Raw genomic sequence first — 13,482 nt, 5'->3', positions numbered from 1 at the left:
ACTAAAATGAGAGGTCATTGAATTGAACTATAAAGCACAAGTCTAGTTTGTATTAAAATTTTAATTTTCATATGATTAATCGTAATTCTACTAACACTGAATCAAAAGCTGCCAGACAACTACAAATTAATTGTTGTTAGTTTGGCAACTTTGTTTTGCGGATGCCATCTACATGTCATTTTCGGCATCAGCTGCTCTGTGCACCGATGCGAAGAAGCAAAGGAAGATTCTGGTAATATTTTCCAATTTGTTAACATTCAACCAAAAGAAAGTAACAAAACTTAAGCAAAAGCTTCACAGATTATCTGCGCTAAACAAAAGGAAATAGTTTTTGAATAAACAACTTGCAGAAATGGTAGACTACAGCAAATGGAAAAACATTGAGGTAAGAATTATACGAGGTGCAACTGCAATAAAGGCCAAATAAGAACAAAATGGAAATCAATTATTTCTAGATATCCGATGATGAAGATGACACTCATCCAAACATTGACACACCTTCACTGTTCCGGTGGCGTCATCAGGCACGTGTTGAACGAATGGCCGAATTGGAACAAGAAAAAGATGAGTTGAAGAAGACAAAGCAATCTTGGCAGGCCCGATTGATTGATTGTAAAGAGCGCATAAAAAACAAAAAAGGAAATGAAGACGAACTAAAGAAAGAATTGGAGAAACTGGAAAAAGAAGGCAAAGATTTGGATCGTAAAGAGGAAGAGCTGTTAAATAAAGAAAAGAAAATGCCATGGAATGTGGATACTATTAGTAAGCCTGGTTTCGCAAAGACTGTGCTAAACAAACAACCAACCCGGCAACCAGATGAGAATCTTACCGAAGAGGAGAAAGAGGCCAGGATGAAAAAGTTTGTCAAGGAAAATGAAAAGTTATGCAAGCAATACGGTATGTTGCGCAAATATGATGATTCCAGGCGGTTTCTTCAAGACCACCTTGATTTGGTGTGTGAGGAGACTGCAAACTATTTGGTGATATGGTCCATCAATTTGGAGATGGATGAAAAACATGAATTGATGGCCCATGTGGCTCATCAGTGTATATGCATGCAGTATATTTTGGAGTTGGCCAAACAATTAGAAGTTGATCCACGAGCCTGTGTGGGGTCATTTTTCTCAAAAATTCAAAACTGTGTGCCCGAGTACCGACAACAATTTGAAAGTGAAATTGACGGTTTCAAAGAACGCATTAAGAAGAGGGCTCAGGAAAAAATTAAAGAAGCCATAGCAGAAGCGGAAGAAGAAGAACGTAAAGAACGTTTGGGTCCCGGTGGTTTAGATCCCGTCGAAGTTTTTGAAGCACTACCAGATGTAAGTTACAAACATGCCCATGCCATAACACATAATTAACATTTGTCTATATTTGTTTCCACTTTAGGAATTGAAGAAATGCTTTGAAAGTCGTGATACTGAACTATTGCAAAAAACTATTGCAGAGATGCCAGTAGAAGAAGCTAAATATCACATGAAACGATGTGTAGATTCTGGTTTATGGGTTCCAAATGCTGCCGATTTAAATGAGGGGCCTGCAGAAGAATCAACATCGACCGTTGAAGAAACAAAAACCGAAGATAAAAAGTCTGACATGGAAAAAGAGCCAATATATACTGGCGTCAGTTCAGACGATTTAGATTGATTGCTATGATCAAGAGTAAAACAGTGCATTTGCAGCATAATTAAAGCAGTCCATAAAATAAATCCTTTGGGTAGGAAAATATTCAAACTTAACACCTCTTCACTCTTCTATCTACAAATGTTTATCACCTGTTTCTCCCATTTTTAATATAAACTGTTTTTATTTCGAATTTAGTTATGGAAATTTAGTCATTCAAAAGTATTCTTATTGTGTACGTTGATTTGAGTATATTATATATTTTAAAAAGAAATCGTTGTATGTAAATAAATGTAAGGGATCTTCACAAATGCAAAAAAAAGAAACTTCAATGTAACCAAAAAAGAAGTGTACATGAACGCTATTGCAAAACTCTCTTTTTAAAGAAAATATACAATATACAAGTAATATGTATCAAATGCATTTTTATTTGTTAAGCCAAATAGAACAAAATGTACAAACTAAGATCAAGGTATTTCTAATAAGGAAATTAAAATACTAAATCCAGCTACCCATATAATTTATTATTATAAGTTTGAAAATTATATACAGACATTAAATGCCTTTTTACATTGATTATCCATTAAAACCGCAAATAATCAGCCCAATTATGAATAAAAAATTCGCCGGGAGTTTGTTCCCTGGGAGTTTTTCCCATTGAATTTGAATACAAAAAATGAAAATAGGGAAAAAACTCCGGGGAGTTTTTATTCATAATTGGGCTGAATAAGTATGTCAAAGAAGTACAGGGATCCTAATTATAGATGGCTATTAAACGATTGTTTGGGAATTACTCCTTAAATCGATTCAAAAGCATACAAGTTTGGTTTGAGTTTCTCGAATTGAGATGAAGACCAATCAGTAACCCCTAAATGTATAAAACCAAGTTATTACGATTCAGTTTCAAAAGAAAGACATGTGAGAACTAAGTTTTATTTTACGAACAAATTTAAACGAATGGGTCTATTATACTGGCCAATCACACATTTCGTTTGGAATGGTTTCAGTTCCGTAGTTTTAGGTTCTTCAGATTCCGTGTAATTTGTTAATTCAAAAAATAATTAATAATTCTGAATTTCAGATGTTAATTTGACAGCGTTTTTTATATTAAAAAAAGTGAAGTTTTTGGTACAGAAATTGATTAAAATTTTAAGAAAAACAAATAAATATCTATTCCACTTTGAAAATTGAAAGTGGTTTTATTCCGAAAGAATTTTTCGTTTTACTTTTTGTGTAGAAGCAAAAATTAATTCCACTTTCGATCGGAATGGAATACTGTGACAAGCTTGATAGATGGCTACCGAACTAAAGTTGCCATTTCAGTTTCCATAATGTTATTACCAGGGAAACCGGAAATATGCTCTAAAAAAAGAGTTTTAGGCGCTTTAAATATGCAGTAAAAACTTTAAAATATGCTCTTAAAATTTAAAAAATATGCTCTTAAAAAAACAAACTTTTACATAATTTTTAAATAAAAAAATTTACTTAAATTTTTAAATAAAAATCGTTGTCTATTGGATCCGAAAACATTTTTAAACATAGAAAATGTTCTTTCGACATCAACTGAAGTTACAGGAGCAAATTTAAAAGACAATATTTCTTTAACACTTAGAACGGTTAAGTTTGAACTAGAACTAAAATTTGATATTTAGATGGAGCTATTATTAAAATAGTGCTTATTTTATATTAAAACAAGTAAAAGAGCTACATATATTCGGCTGTGCCGAATCTTATATACCCTTCACCTAATTATACTTCAAAATAAAAAATTTAAATACTTTTAGGTGAACAAAACTTTTTTTTCAGTTTTTTAATTTTTTGGATAAAAAAATTTTTCGAATTGTTATTTTAAATTTTAAAAAAAAATTTCAGTTTTTTAAATTTTTTTTTTTGGTGAAAAGCCATCTATTTTTCAATTTTGAATTTTAAACAAAGGAAGTAAAAACCTGTAACACAACAGCGAAAAATAAGTAAGACAAAATTTGTTTTTGATAAACTCAAAATATGCTATTAAACAGTAAAATATGCTCAAAAAACGCGAAATATGACATAAATATGCTCTTAAAACAAATATATGCAAAAATATGTATTTAAGGGTAAAATATGCAAAAATATGCACTAACAAATCGATTCCAAAATTCTTAAATAGTTCTGAAACGTGTAAATATCTTATCCATGTGCTCATTAGACTCACCAGAAAAAACATGCATTTGCATATTTTGGTTTCCCTGGTTATTACACAAACTGACAGTTATCATTGTCATTTGCCAAATTGGCATTGGCGTAGATAGGGGGGTGCTGGGGTTGGCAAAACCACCCCAGGCTCGCATCTACCCACCCCAGATAAAAATTTGGAAAGTCGCAGAAAGATTTTTTTGGATTTGTAGATTGTTTCGTTAAGAGATTCCTGTGCCCTAGAACATTAATCATGGGGTTTTTAAGTTAAAAAATATTCCAATGCCAATCGTACAACGGATCACATTTAATGTTTGGTTTTTATAAGCTAAAATAAAGGAGTCAAATCAGCAAGCCATTTTGTGGATTCGTGTTCACACATATCATCAGCGCAAACATTGTTATCATAGAGGCATTATGCATTACTATTAGTTCTGCTAGTTGCGAAAGAAGTTTCTCAGTTATGCGTAGAATAAAACAAAGGTTACATAGTGCAATGCTTCAGGAACGATTTTCAATTTTAGCAGTTTTTTTCAATTCAATTCTTTATTTATGTATACATATTCCATTTTTAAATATAGAGAGTTTAGATATAAATAAATCTTTTCAACTCAAAAATAGTATTTTGTCTAACTAATATAATAAGGAACAAATAACAGTTTAGATCAAGAGGAAAATTATAAAAACCCAAAAAAAAAACATTATAAAAATATTTTATGAAATAAATTAGCAATAAATTGTTATGTTAGCAAACTGAATTTTTGTGATATTTTGTTTTTTTTATAAAAAAAAATTGTTTATTTTTACTATTTGGGAAGGGCACTTGCCCACCCCAGAATAATAATCAAGCTACGATTATGCAAATTGGCAATCAGAAATATGAGGTTGACCTCTGACAACGCAACTGAAATTCGCTTGTCATCCATAATCGACTCAGAATCCTAATGTTTATTTGTCATACAAGGGCACTGCATTATATATCTAGTGCATTAAAAATTGCAATATGTAATCAGTTAATTTTCACTGGCAATGCAAATTAAATGTCGCCAGCAAAAAAAGTGAGGAAGAAGATGCAGAATTTTCACAACAAATAGCATGCTTGATGTACTTCCAATTTTGGTGAAAAAGCTATGAATTTTACATTAGCTTGTCATTGGAGGGATGTTGTTCATTTTTGACAACTTTTTACTTAATAAATTCGATGCTTTCGATGCGATTAAATTTCGATTTTAAGGTGTTATTTTAATGTAGGTAGTGAATACCTATATTTTTTGGCATCTTGGATGGAAATATAAATAATAGAAAAAAAGTGATGTAATTGAGCATTTATGAATTGATTTTAATGTAGTTATAAAATTTATGAAACAATGGTTGATTAATTTTAATGATTAAAAAATGTAAAAATTGTTTGTATACCAATTTTTACAGGTTTTAATAAATTTTATAAAATTCAAAAAATGTAGGAAACAATTACATCAACGAAATATTTATAATTCAGTGTCAAATACCCATATTTAAAATCACATCTTCAGAGGTAGAAAAGATTCATTTGCAACTTTAGATGTGATTAAAATGTCATATGTAAAGATGCACTTCCATTATTTTTTGCTGGGTCAGTGCAAGTAAACATTTGCTATTAAAAATTTACTGGTAATGAAAATTAAAGTGCAATTTCAGTAAAAAATTACTGATTACTGCAATTTTACTGTTACTTCAAACTGTAAGCATATATAAATATTTTATAAGTATATGTATGATGTATTTGTGTAAATTTTATCTCCATATTAATTTATTTGTTGGATATTTACGCATGTTAAAGTGAGCATGAACTGATTGTCATACAATTCTGCAGTAGGATTTCTGTATACATGTGTACATGAAAATTATTTGTGATGAATTTTATCTTGAAACCAGTATTTATAAGAGATTTTCGAATGTGGCCCTATATGGGAGCTATGCCCAAATATGAATCGACCGTTATAAAATTGGGTGGTATGATTTCTGTGTAATTGGAACTTGCTTATACGGCTCAGAAAGTGATCCTGAGCAGATTGATATACTTTAAGATAGGTGCCGGTATAGGGTATAATTAATCAGTTGTTGCCATATTGAATTTCAACAATTATATTGGTCCTGCTTGGAAATCCATCATCGAATAAATTACTTGTTTTAGATCATTACTTCCGATGATAAATGTATCCATTACGTTAACCCGGAGCGTAAGAGATCGTATATGAAGCCCAGCAACAATAACAACAATTTTGGTGTCAAAAAGTCAATTTCAAAAATCAAATGATGCAGTTTTGTAGAGAAATGCTTAAAGATGAAATGTACACTTATAGTTTTAAGACAATTTTTTTTTTTAATAAATTGAAGCAAAGTCCATGCAAGGGACTTATTACTTACTTATTACTTATATTTTCACGCAATTCAGTGGTTTATATGTGTATAATTTTCCTAATAATTTTATTTTTGATTTTCCATGGAAAAAAAATGTAGCCCCACTTTCCCCCAAGCTGTTTTCTATATATACATATATAAAATGAAATGGTCCATGTATGTAATGTCATCACGTGAGAACGGCTGAAGCGATTTGGCTGATTTTTATTCGATTCGAAATTTTCAGGAGATGGTTTGTAAAGAAAAAAAATTAAAGAATTACGAGTAAAACCGGCTTTTTTGAGTCCAGTCAACTGTAATAAAAAAAACCCTAAAGTATGCAGTACAAATTTAGATATTTTATTTGCAAATAAATAAGAACAGACAGGGTTGGAGAAACTTGACGAACTAACATTAGTAAATGCTACCGGGCTAAGGATGAAAACTTAAAATTTAACTATATATGGGTTTCGTGGGCGGTGGGCGGAGGGCGTGGCCGACTTTATTGAAACTCGGCATGCGTTTATTTTTTGTTTCAATGAATGTATGTACCAAATTTCTAGACTTTTGCTTGGATATAAACAATTTTATGCGATAAAATCTATTTCGATTGTATGGGCAGTTTGCGTTGGGCGTGGTCGATTTAGATAAAATTTTATTTTTTTCATAGTTTGGTCCATATAATTCTAAGTGTCAAATTTCAGCGCTCTACGACCACTCCTTATAATTTTTGCCAAGAAATGTATGAAGCCATCCATCTGTGTGGCGCTAAGGTATTGCTCTGTATTTAGTAAGACCAAAGGCTCATATACATACAGTATTGGCCATAACTAAAGCATAAAAACGGCTTTTTTGGGATGTATTTTGTATATATTTTATTAACTAATATTGTTAATGTTCATATAATATTCATTTAGTAAAAGATAATTTTATTAAAAATTTATTTAAGAAGATAAATCATTTAAAAACTCAAAACGCAACGGACAAAACAAAAGCACCCTCTTATAAGATGTTTAAATATTTGACTCGCTACTGCATATTTGCAATGTGAGTTATTGGGAATCACAATTAATGCATTTAAAAATTCCAAAAGATAAAAATAATGGAATGCGTAGTGTGCAAAATTTAAGTTTTATACAGTTTATTGTTAAAAAAAACAATGACAAGGAACAAGTACTCCAGTGAATTTAAAATTAAAGTTATTAAAGACTGGAAGACGGGCTTATTACTACATAAATTGAGTAAAAAATATTCAATTAACAGATCAGTAATCATATCATAAAACCTCACGATATGATGATTCCCTGACGAATCCAAATACAACTTAAAAAGTTCCGCTGGAATAAAGCGTGTACGCAGACCAAAAGGAGAAAGACTGAATCCTAAGTATTACAAAGGAACAATTAAACATGGAGGTGGCAATGAAATGGTCTGGGGTTGCTTTTCTGGTCAAGGATTTGGGCCAAATCATAAAATTTATGGGATTATGGATCGATTCATGTACCGTGATGTATTGAAAGATGTAATGTTGCCTTATGCCAGTGAAGATATGCCACTTATAGGGAGCTTCCAACAGGACAACGATCCTAAGCACACCTCCAATGTTTGTAAGACTTGGCTACTGAGCAATAAGATCCAAGTTCTTCATTGGTCTGGTCAATCTCCCGATCTTAATCCTATTAAGAACTTGTGGCTCATTGTTAATATGAAAATAAATCGAAATTTTCGAAAATCGAAAATTGATGAAAAAGGGATTGGCAATTTTCACGATTTATTTCATGCCGTTAAAATAGCCTGGGAAGGAATATCGAAACACGCCATAAAAACATAATATATTCTATGCTAAGAGATGTTCTTGTGCCATCCAAAACAAAGGATTTGCAACAAAAAATTAATTAAAATTTTTTTATAGTATATCCTTGAAGGGGTGCTTTAGTTTTGTCCGTTTTATTTTCTACCTTAAAATATTTTTGATTTTAAGTTACCTCTTATAGAAAGGTTATCTTTGAAAGTATTTGTTTACCAATAATAAACATATTGACAAATGAAAATAATACATAATAGATATTTAAAAATTTGTTTTTATACAAAAAAATATCATATAAAAAAATACTGTATATTCAGATGAATCAAAAATCCGCGGGAGTTTTTTTCCCTTTTCTCATGTTTCCTATTCAAATTCCGTGTTAAAAATTTGAAAAGGGAAAAAATTCCCGAGGATTTTTTTATTTATTAATGGGGCTGATTATGATCTGCTGAAATATGACCAGACCATCACAGGGAACCTGTACCGAAAGCAACAAATTCGTTTAAACGGAGCATTGGCCGAAAACTCCCAGACATGAAACCGCAATATTCCATCATTACAACGCTCGGCCACATTATGCAATAACAGTTAAAAACTATTTAGAATGAAGTGGTTGGGATGTTTTGCTTTGTATAGTCCAGACCTTTTCCCGACCGAATACTACTTGTTTCGATCGATGCAGAACGCTCTCTATATGGCTATCATATAGGTAAGAGTCCGCAAAATATATTTTGTCCAAAAAAATAGCTTTTTCGTTCACTTTTTTGAAAAAAAATTTGAAAGAAAAATAGTTTTCACTTTTTTTAGAATTACTTCGAGGGACTCCTAATTATTCACTAACAATATTTAGGAAAGTTGTAGCTATGGTAAAGCTGAACAACTCTTGTGAACATATCAATGCAATCTGAACATATCTATAACATATATATTAGAGTGACAGCCGATTTTTTTTTTTTAGATTTCAAAGAGTGCCGGGTGGAATATTGTGACACTAGGCCTAAATGTTAAGTGCTGAAAATTTGAGCCAAATCGGGCAACGATTTCTGGACGCGCATCGAGGTCAAAGTTCAGATATATGCAATATTTTACTGTTAAAATGGAATAAATAGGTGAAACTCGTTAACTTTCTGCATTGTTTTCTAGAAATATGTAGATTTATTTATATTAATGAATATTTCATTAAAAAAAATATATAACATTTCGCTATCTTTTCTTTAGAAATTCCAAATATTGAAAAATTTGACCTTTGACCTTCACGATTTAAAGGTTAACGTTTTCCGATTTTAGTAAAACTTTCAGACCATATTTAAAATTACCAGGATTATAATATTATGAATAAGTTTTACTTAAAATTTATAACAGTAAGGAAATTGGGCTCATTCGCCTAAACATGGATAAATAATTAGTTTTTCTTGAAAATCGCAAAATTTAAATCGCAGGTACGGAAAAACTGTAAGAGGTATTGACATAATTTTTTTTTTTTCATATTTTTATTCCCTATTTTGATCTCAATAAACCCAAATGTGATGATCGAAAAAGTCTGAAATTTGTTTAACAAAATTTTTAAAAATTTAAAAATGTAATTTTGAAACAGCCGTTAAAAACAATTATTTTTTTTGGCCATACCTGCGAATAGTTTAACGGTATCCTACGAAGACAAAAACTCATATACAAGTAAATATGGACATATTTTAAGTAAAAATGAGCTTTTATTTTAATTTTTCTCGAAATATCTTAATTTTTTTCCTAAATATTTTGTTCAAGTGGCCTGAAACACGTTAATGGTCTGGCGAATTTGTAATAACTTTAAAAATTTTTAATCAAATTTTGTCATTTATATCTCATTACAACGATAATTACGTACATAGTTCGATTCTTATGCATTCAATTGCAAAAGTATTTATTTAGTAGCAAAATTTTTTCAAAAACTGAAAAATTTGCATTTTTCTCTAATTTTGGCGATAATACAGTTTTTGGGTCATGTTGAACCAAAGGAGATACAGGGTTAATTTCCAAAAATTTTTTTTTAATGTAATATTCATTAATATAAATAAATCTACATATTTCTAGAAAACAATGCAGAAAGTTAACGAGTTTCACCTATTTATTCCATATAAATAGTAAAATTTTGCATATATCTGAACTTTGACCTCGATGCGCGTCCAGAAATCATTGTCCGATTTGGCCCAAATTTTCAGTACTTAACGTTTAGGGCTAGTGTCACAATATTCCACCCGGCACTCTTCAAAATTTTAACAAAAATTTTTTTCCATACAACTGATTGTCACTCTAATATATATATGGGGCATTTCATGTCAAGTGAACCAACTTTTGAAATCGATGTCTTCCGATCGGGATGAAATTTTCACCAAGGTTAGCTCTATTGGATAGTAACTCAGACACAATTTTTCAACAACATCGGTCGAGAACTCTCTGAGTTATAGGGGGTAAAATTTTGACAATTTGGTCAAACAGGGGTTTTTTCTTATCCATGTAACTTATTACCTATTGTTCTTAGCAAAATGTGTCCCAAATAGTATAGATAGCTATTTCTTCGATCTTTCGAAAAAAAATATTTAAAAAAAAAAATAAAAAATTTTTAATATTTTTTTTCCGAAATCAAAAACTTTTTTTACTTTTTTTTAAAATGGGTCCTTTTTTTTTTTTTTTTTTTTTCTTAAAATAAAGTTTAGATATTTTCCTTGAACACCTACTTGGTCGCTTAGTGGGATATCTACCAAAATAAATATTTTGTAACTCAAAACATAAAATTTTTGACTTTTTTTGCAAAATCAAAAACTTTGTTGACTTTTTTTTTTCAAAATGGACACTTTTTTAATCTTTTTTTTTAGGTCAAACAAAAGCTTAGATATTATCCTTGAAGACCCTTTTGGTCGCTTAGTGGGATGCGAGTGGGATATCTATCAAAATAAATATTTTTTAACTCAAGACTTACAATTTTTGACTTTTTTTTTTGCAAATACGATTTTTTTTTCCAAATGGGCCCTTTTTTTAAAATTTTTTTTGTAGTCAAAAGAAAGCTTAGGTCCATTCCTTTAAGATATTTTTAGTCCCTTAGTGGGATGCGAGTGGGATATCTATCAAAATAAATATTTTGTAACGCAAGACATACAATTTTTTAATTTTTTTTTTGCAAAATCAAAATTTTTTTCCAATATGGGCCCTTTTTTAATTTTTTTTTTTTGCTCAAAAGAAAGCCTAGGTCCATTCCTTTAAGATATTTTTAGTCCCTTAGTGGGATGCGAGTGGGATATCTATCAAAATAAATGTTTTAACACAAAAATTGTATGTCTTGAGTTACAAAACATTTATTTTGATATATATCCCACTCGCATCCCACTAAGCGATCAAAACCATCTTAAAGGAATAGGCCTAAGCTTTCTTTATAGCAAAAAAAAAAAATTACAAAAAGGGCCCATTTTAAAAAAAAGTCAAAAAAGTTTTTGATTTTGCCAAAAAATCAAAAATTGTATATCTTGAGTTACAAAATATTTATTTTGATAGATATCCCACTCGTATCCCACTAAGGGACCTAAAATATCTTAAAGGAATGGACCTAAGCTTTCTTTTGACAAAAAAAAAATTTTTAAAAAAGGGCCCATTTTGAAAAAAAATTCGAATTTGCAAAAAAAAAGTCAATAATTGAATGTCTTGAGTTACAACATTTTTATTTTAATAGATATCCTACTCACATCTTCCTAAGTGACAAAATAGGTCTTAAAGGAAAAGACCTAAGCTTTCTTTTGAGCAAAAAAAAATTTTTAAAAAAAAGTCCCATATTGGAAAAAAATTTTGATTTTGCAAAAAAAAATTAAAAAATTGTATGTCTTTATTTATTTTGATAGATATCCCACTCGCATCCCACTAAGGGACTAAAAATATCTTAAAGGAATGGACCTAGGCTTTCTTTTGAGCAAAAAAAAAATTAAAAAAGGGCCCATATTGGATAAAAATTTTGATTTTGCAAAAAAAAATTAAAAAATTGTATGTCTTGCGTTACAAAATATTTATTTTGATAGATATCCCACTCGCATCCCACTAAGGGACTAAAAATATCTTAAAGGAATGGACCTAAGCTTTCTTTTGACTACAAAAAAAATTTTAAAAAAAGGGCCCATTTGGAAAAAAAATCGTATTTGCAAAAAAAAAAGTCAAAAATTGTAAGTCTTGAGTTAAAAAATATTTATTTTGATAGATATCCCACTCGCATCCCACTAAGCGACCAAAAGGGTCTTCAAGGATAATATCTAAGCTTTTGTTTGACCTAAAAAAAAAGATTAAAAAAGTGTCCATTTTGAAAAAAAAAGTCAACAAAGTTTTTGATTTTGCAAAAAAAGTCAAAAATTTTATGTTTTGAGTTACAAAATATTTATTTTGATAGATATCCCACTCGCATCCCACTAAGCGACCAAGTAGGTGTTCAAGGAAAATATCTAAACTTTATTTTAAGAAAAAAAAAAAAAAAAAGGACCCATTTTAAAAAAAAGTCAAAAAAGTTTTTGATTTCGGAAAAAAAATATTAAAAATTTTTTATTTTTTTTTTTAAATATTTTTTTCGAAAGATCGAAGAAATAGCTATCTATACTACACATTTTGCTAAGAACAATAGGTAATAAGTTACATGGATAAGAAAAAACCCCTGTTTGACCAAATTGTCAAAATTTTACCCCCTATAACTCAGAGAGTTATCGACCGAGGTTGTTGAAAAATTGTGTCTGAGTTACTATCCAATAGAGCTAACCTTGGTGCAAATTTCATCCCGATCGGAAGACATCGATTTCAAAAGTTGGTTCACTTGACATGAAATGCCCCATATGAATATAACATATATATACATATATGAAATAAAATGAAATATTTTGTATTAGTCTGTAAGAAATATATTGTTCTCTAGACTTGAAATAAATAAATATCTAGGCACTCTAATTAGCTCACAAAGATCACTTTGTACTTTAAGAATGTTCTAAAAAAAGTGTTTTGGGAAAAAATTTTAACAAAATTTGTTTGGCGGACTCTTAGCTATCAGCCCAATTATGAATAAAAAATTCCGAGGGAGTTTTTTCCCATTGAATTTGAATAGGAAAAATGAGAAAAGAGAAAAAACTCCCGGGGAATTTTTATTCATAATTGGGCTGTATATGATTGTCATATTAAGTTAAGCGGTATCGCCAAGCTGTTGACCAAAAACTGATGACACCTTTTTTTTAGGGCCCAATGATTTTCAGAATTGGGGCCCATAAAAATAATTTGTCACCAAAATGGACAAACTGAGTATAGGCTTTTACTACCCTTTTGTAGTAGAGTCGAATCTATACTGTCATGATCGTGTGTTTTTCCAAAAGTCTCCATTTGTTGCATAGTGTAATTAGCTACATACATACCTACTATATCCGAGATTCTCAGCACGCTTCCGATACGATTAACACTTTAAAAAATAATTGTTCAAGTAAAATGCATAATATTGTTTTAATTACACAATC

At 30.2% G+C, this 13,482-nt stretch overlaps 1 protein-coding gene across 1 annotated transcript; it reads left to right on the top strand.

The window, feature by feature from the left end:
* Positions 1–224: 224 nt before the first annotated feature.
* Cdc37 (cell division cycle protein 37) lies at positions 225–2,039 on the top strand. Its single transcript, XM_065503552.1, has 3 exons — positions 225–385; positions 456–1,319; positions 1,387–2,039. Exons 1-3 carry the CDS (start codon positions 353–355, stop codon positions 1,642–1,644), a joined length of 1,155 nt encoding a protein of 384 aa, XP_065359624.1. The 5' UTR covers positions 225–352; the 3' UTR covers positions 1,645–2,039.
* Positions 2,040–13,482: the final 11,443 nt, after the last annotated feature.

Source organism: Calliphora vicina, chromosome 3, assembly GCF_958450345.1.
Source record: "Calliphora vicina chromosome 3, idCalVici1.1, whole genome shotgun sequence".
Taxonomy (NCBI): Eukaryota; Metazoa; Arthropoda; class Insecta; order Diptera; family Calliphoridae; genus Calliphora; species Calliphora vicina.
This window is presented reverse-complemented; position numbering and strand designations above follow the sequence as displayed.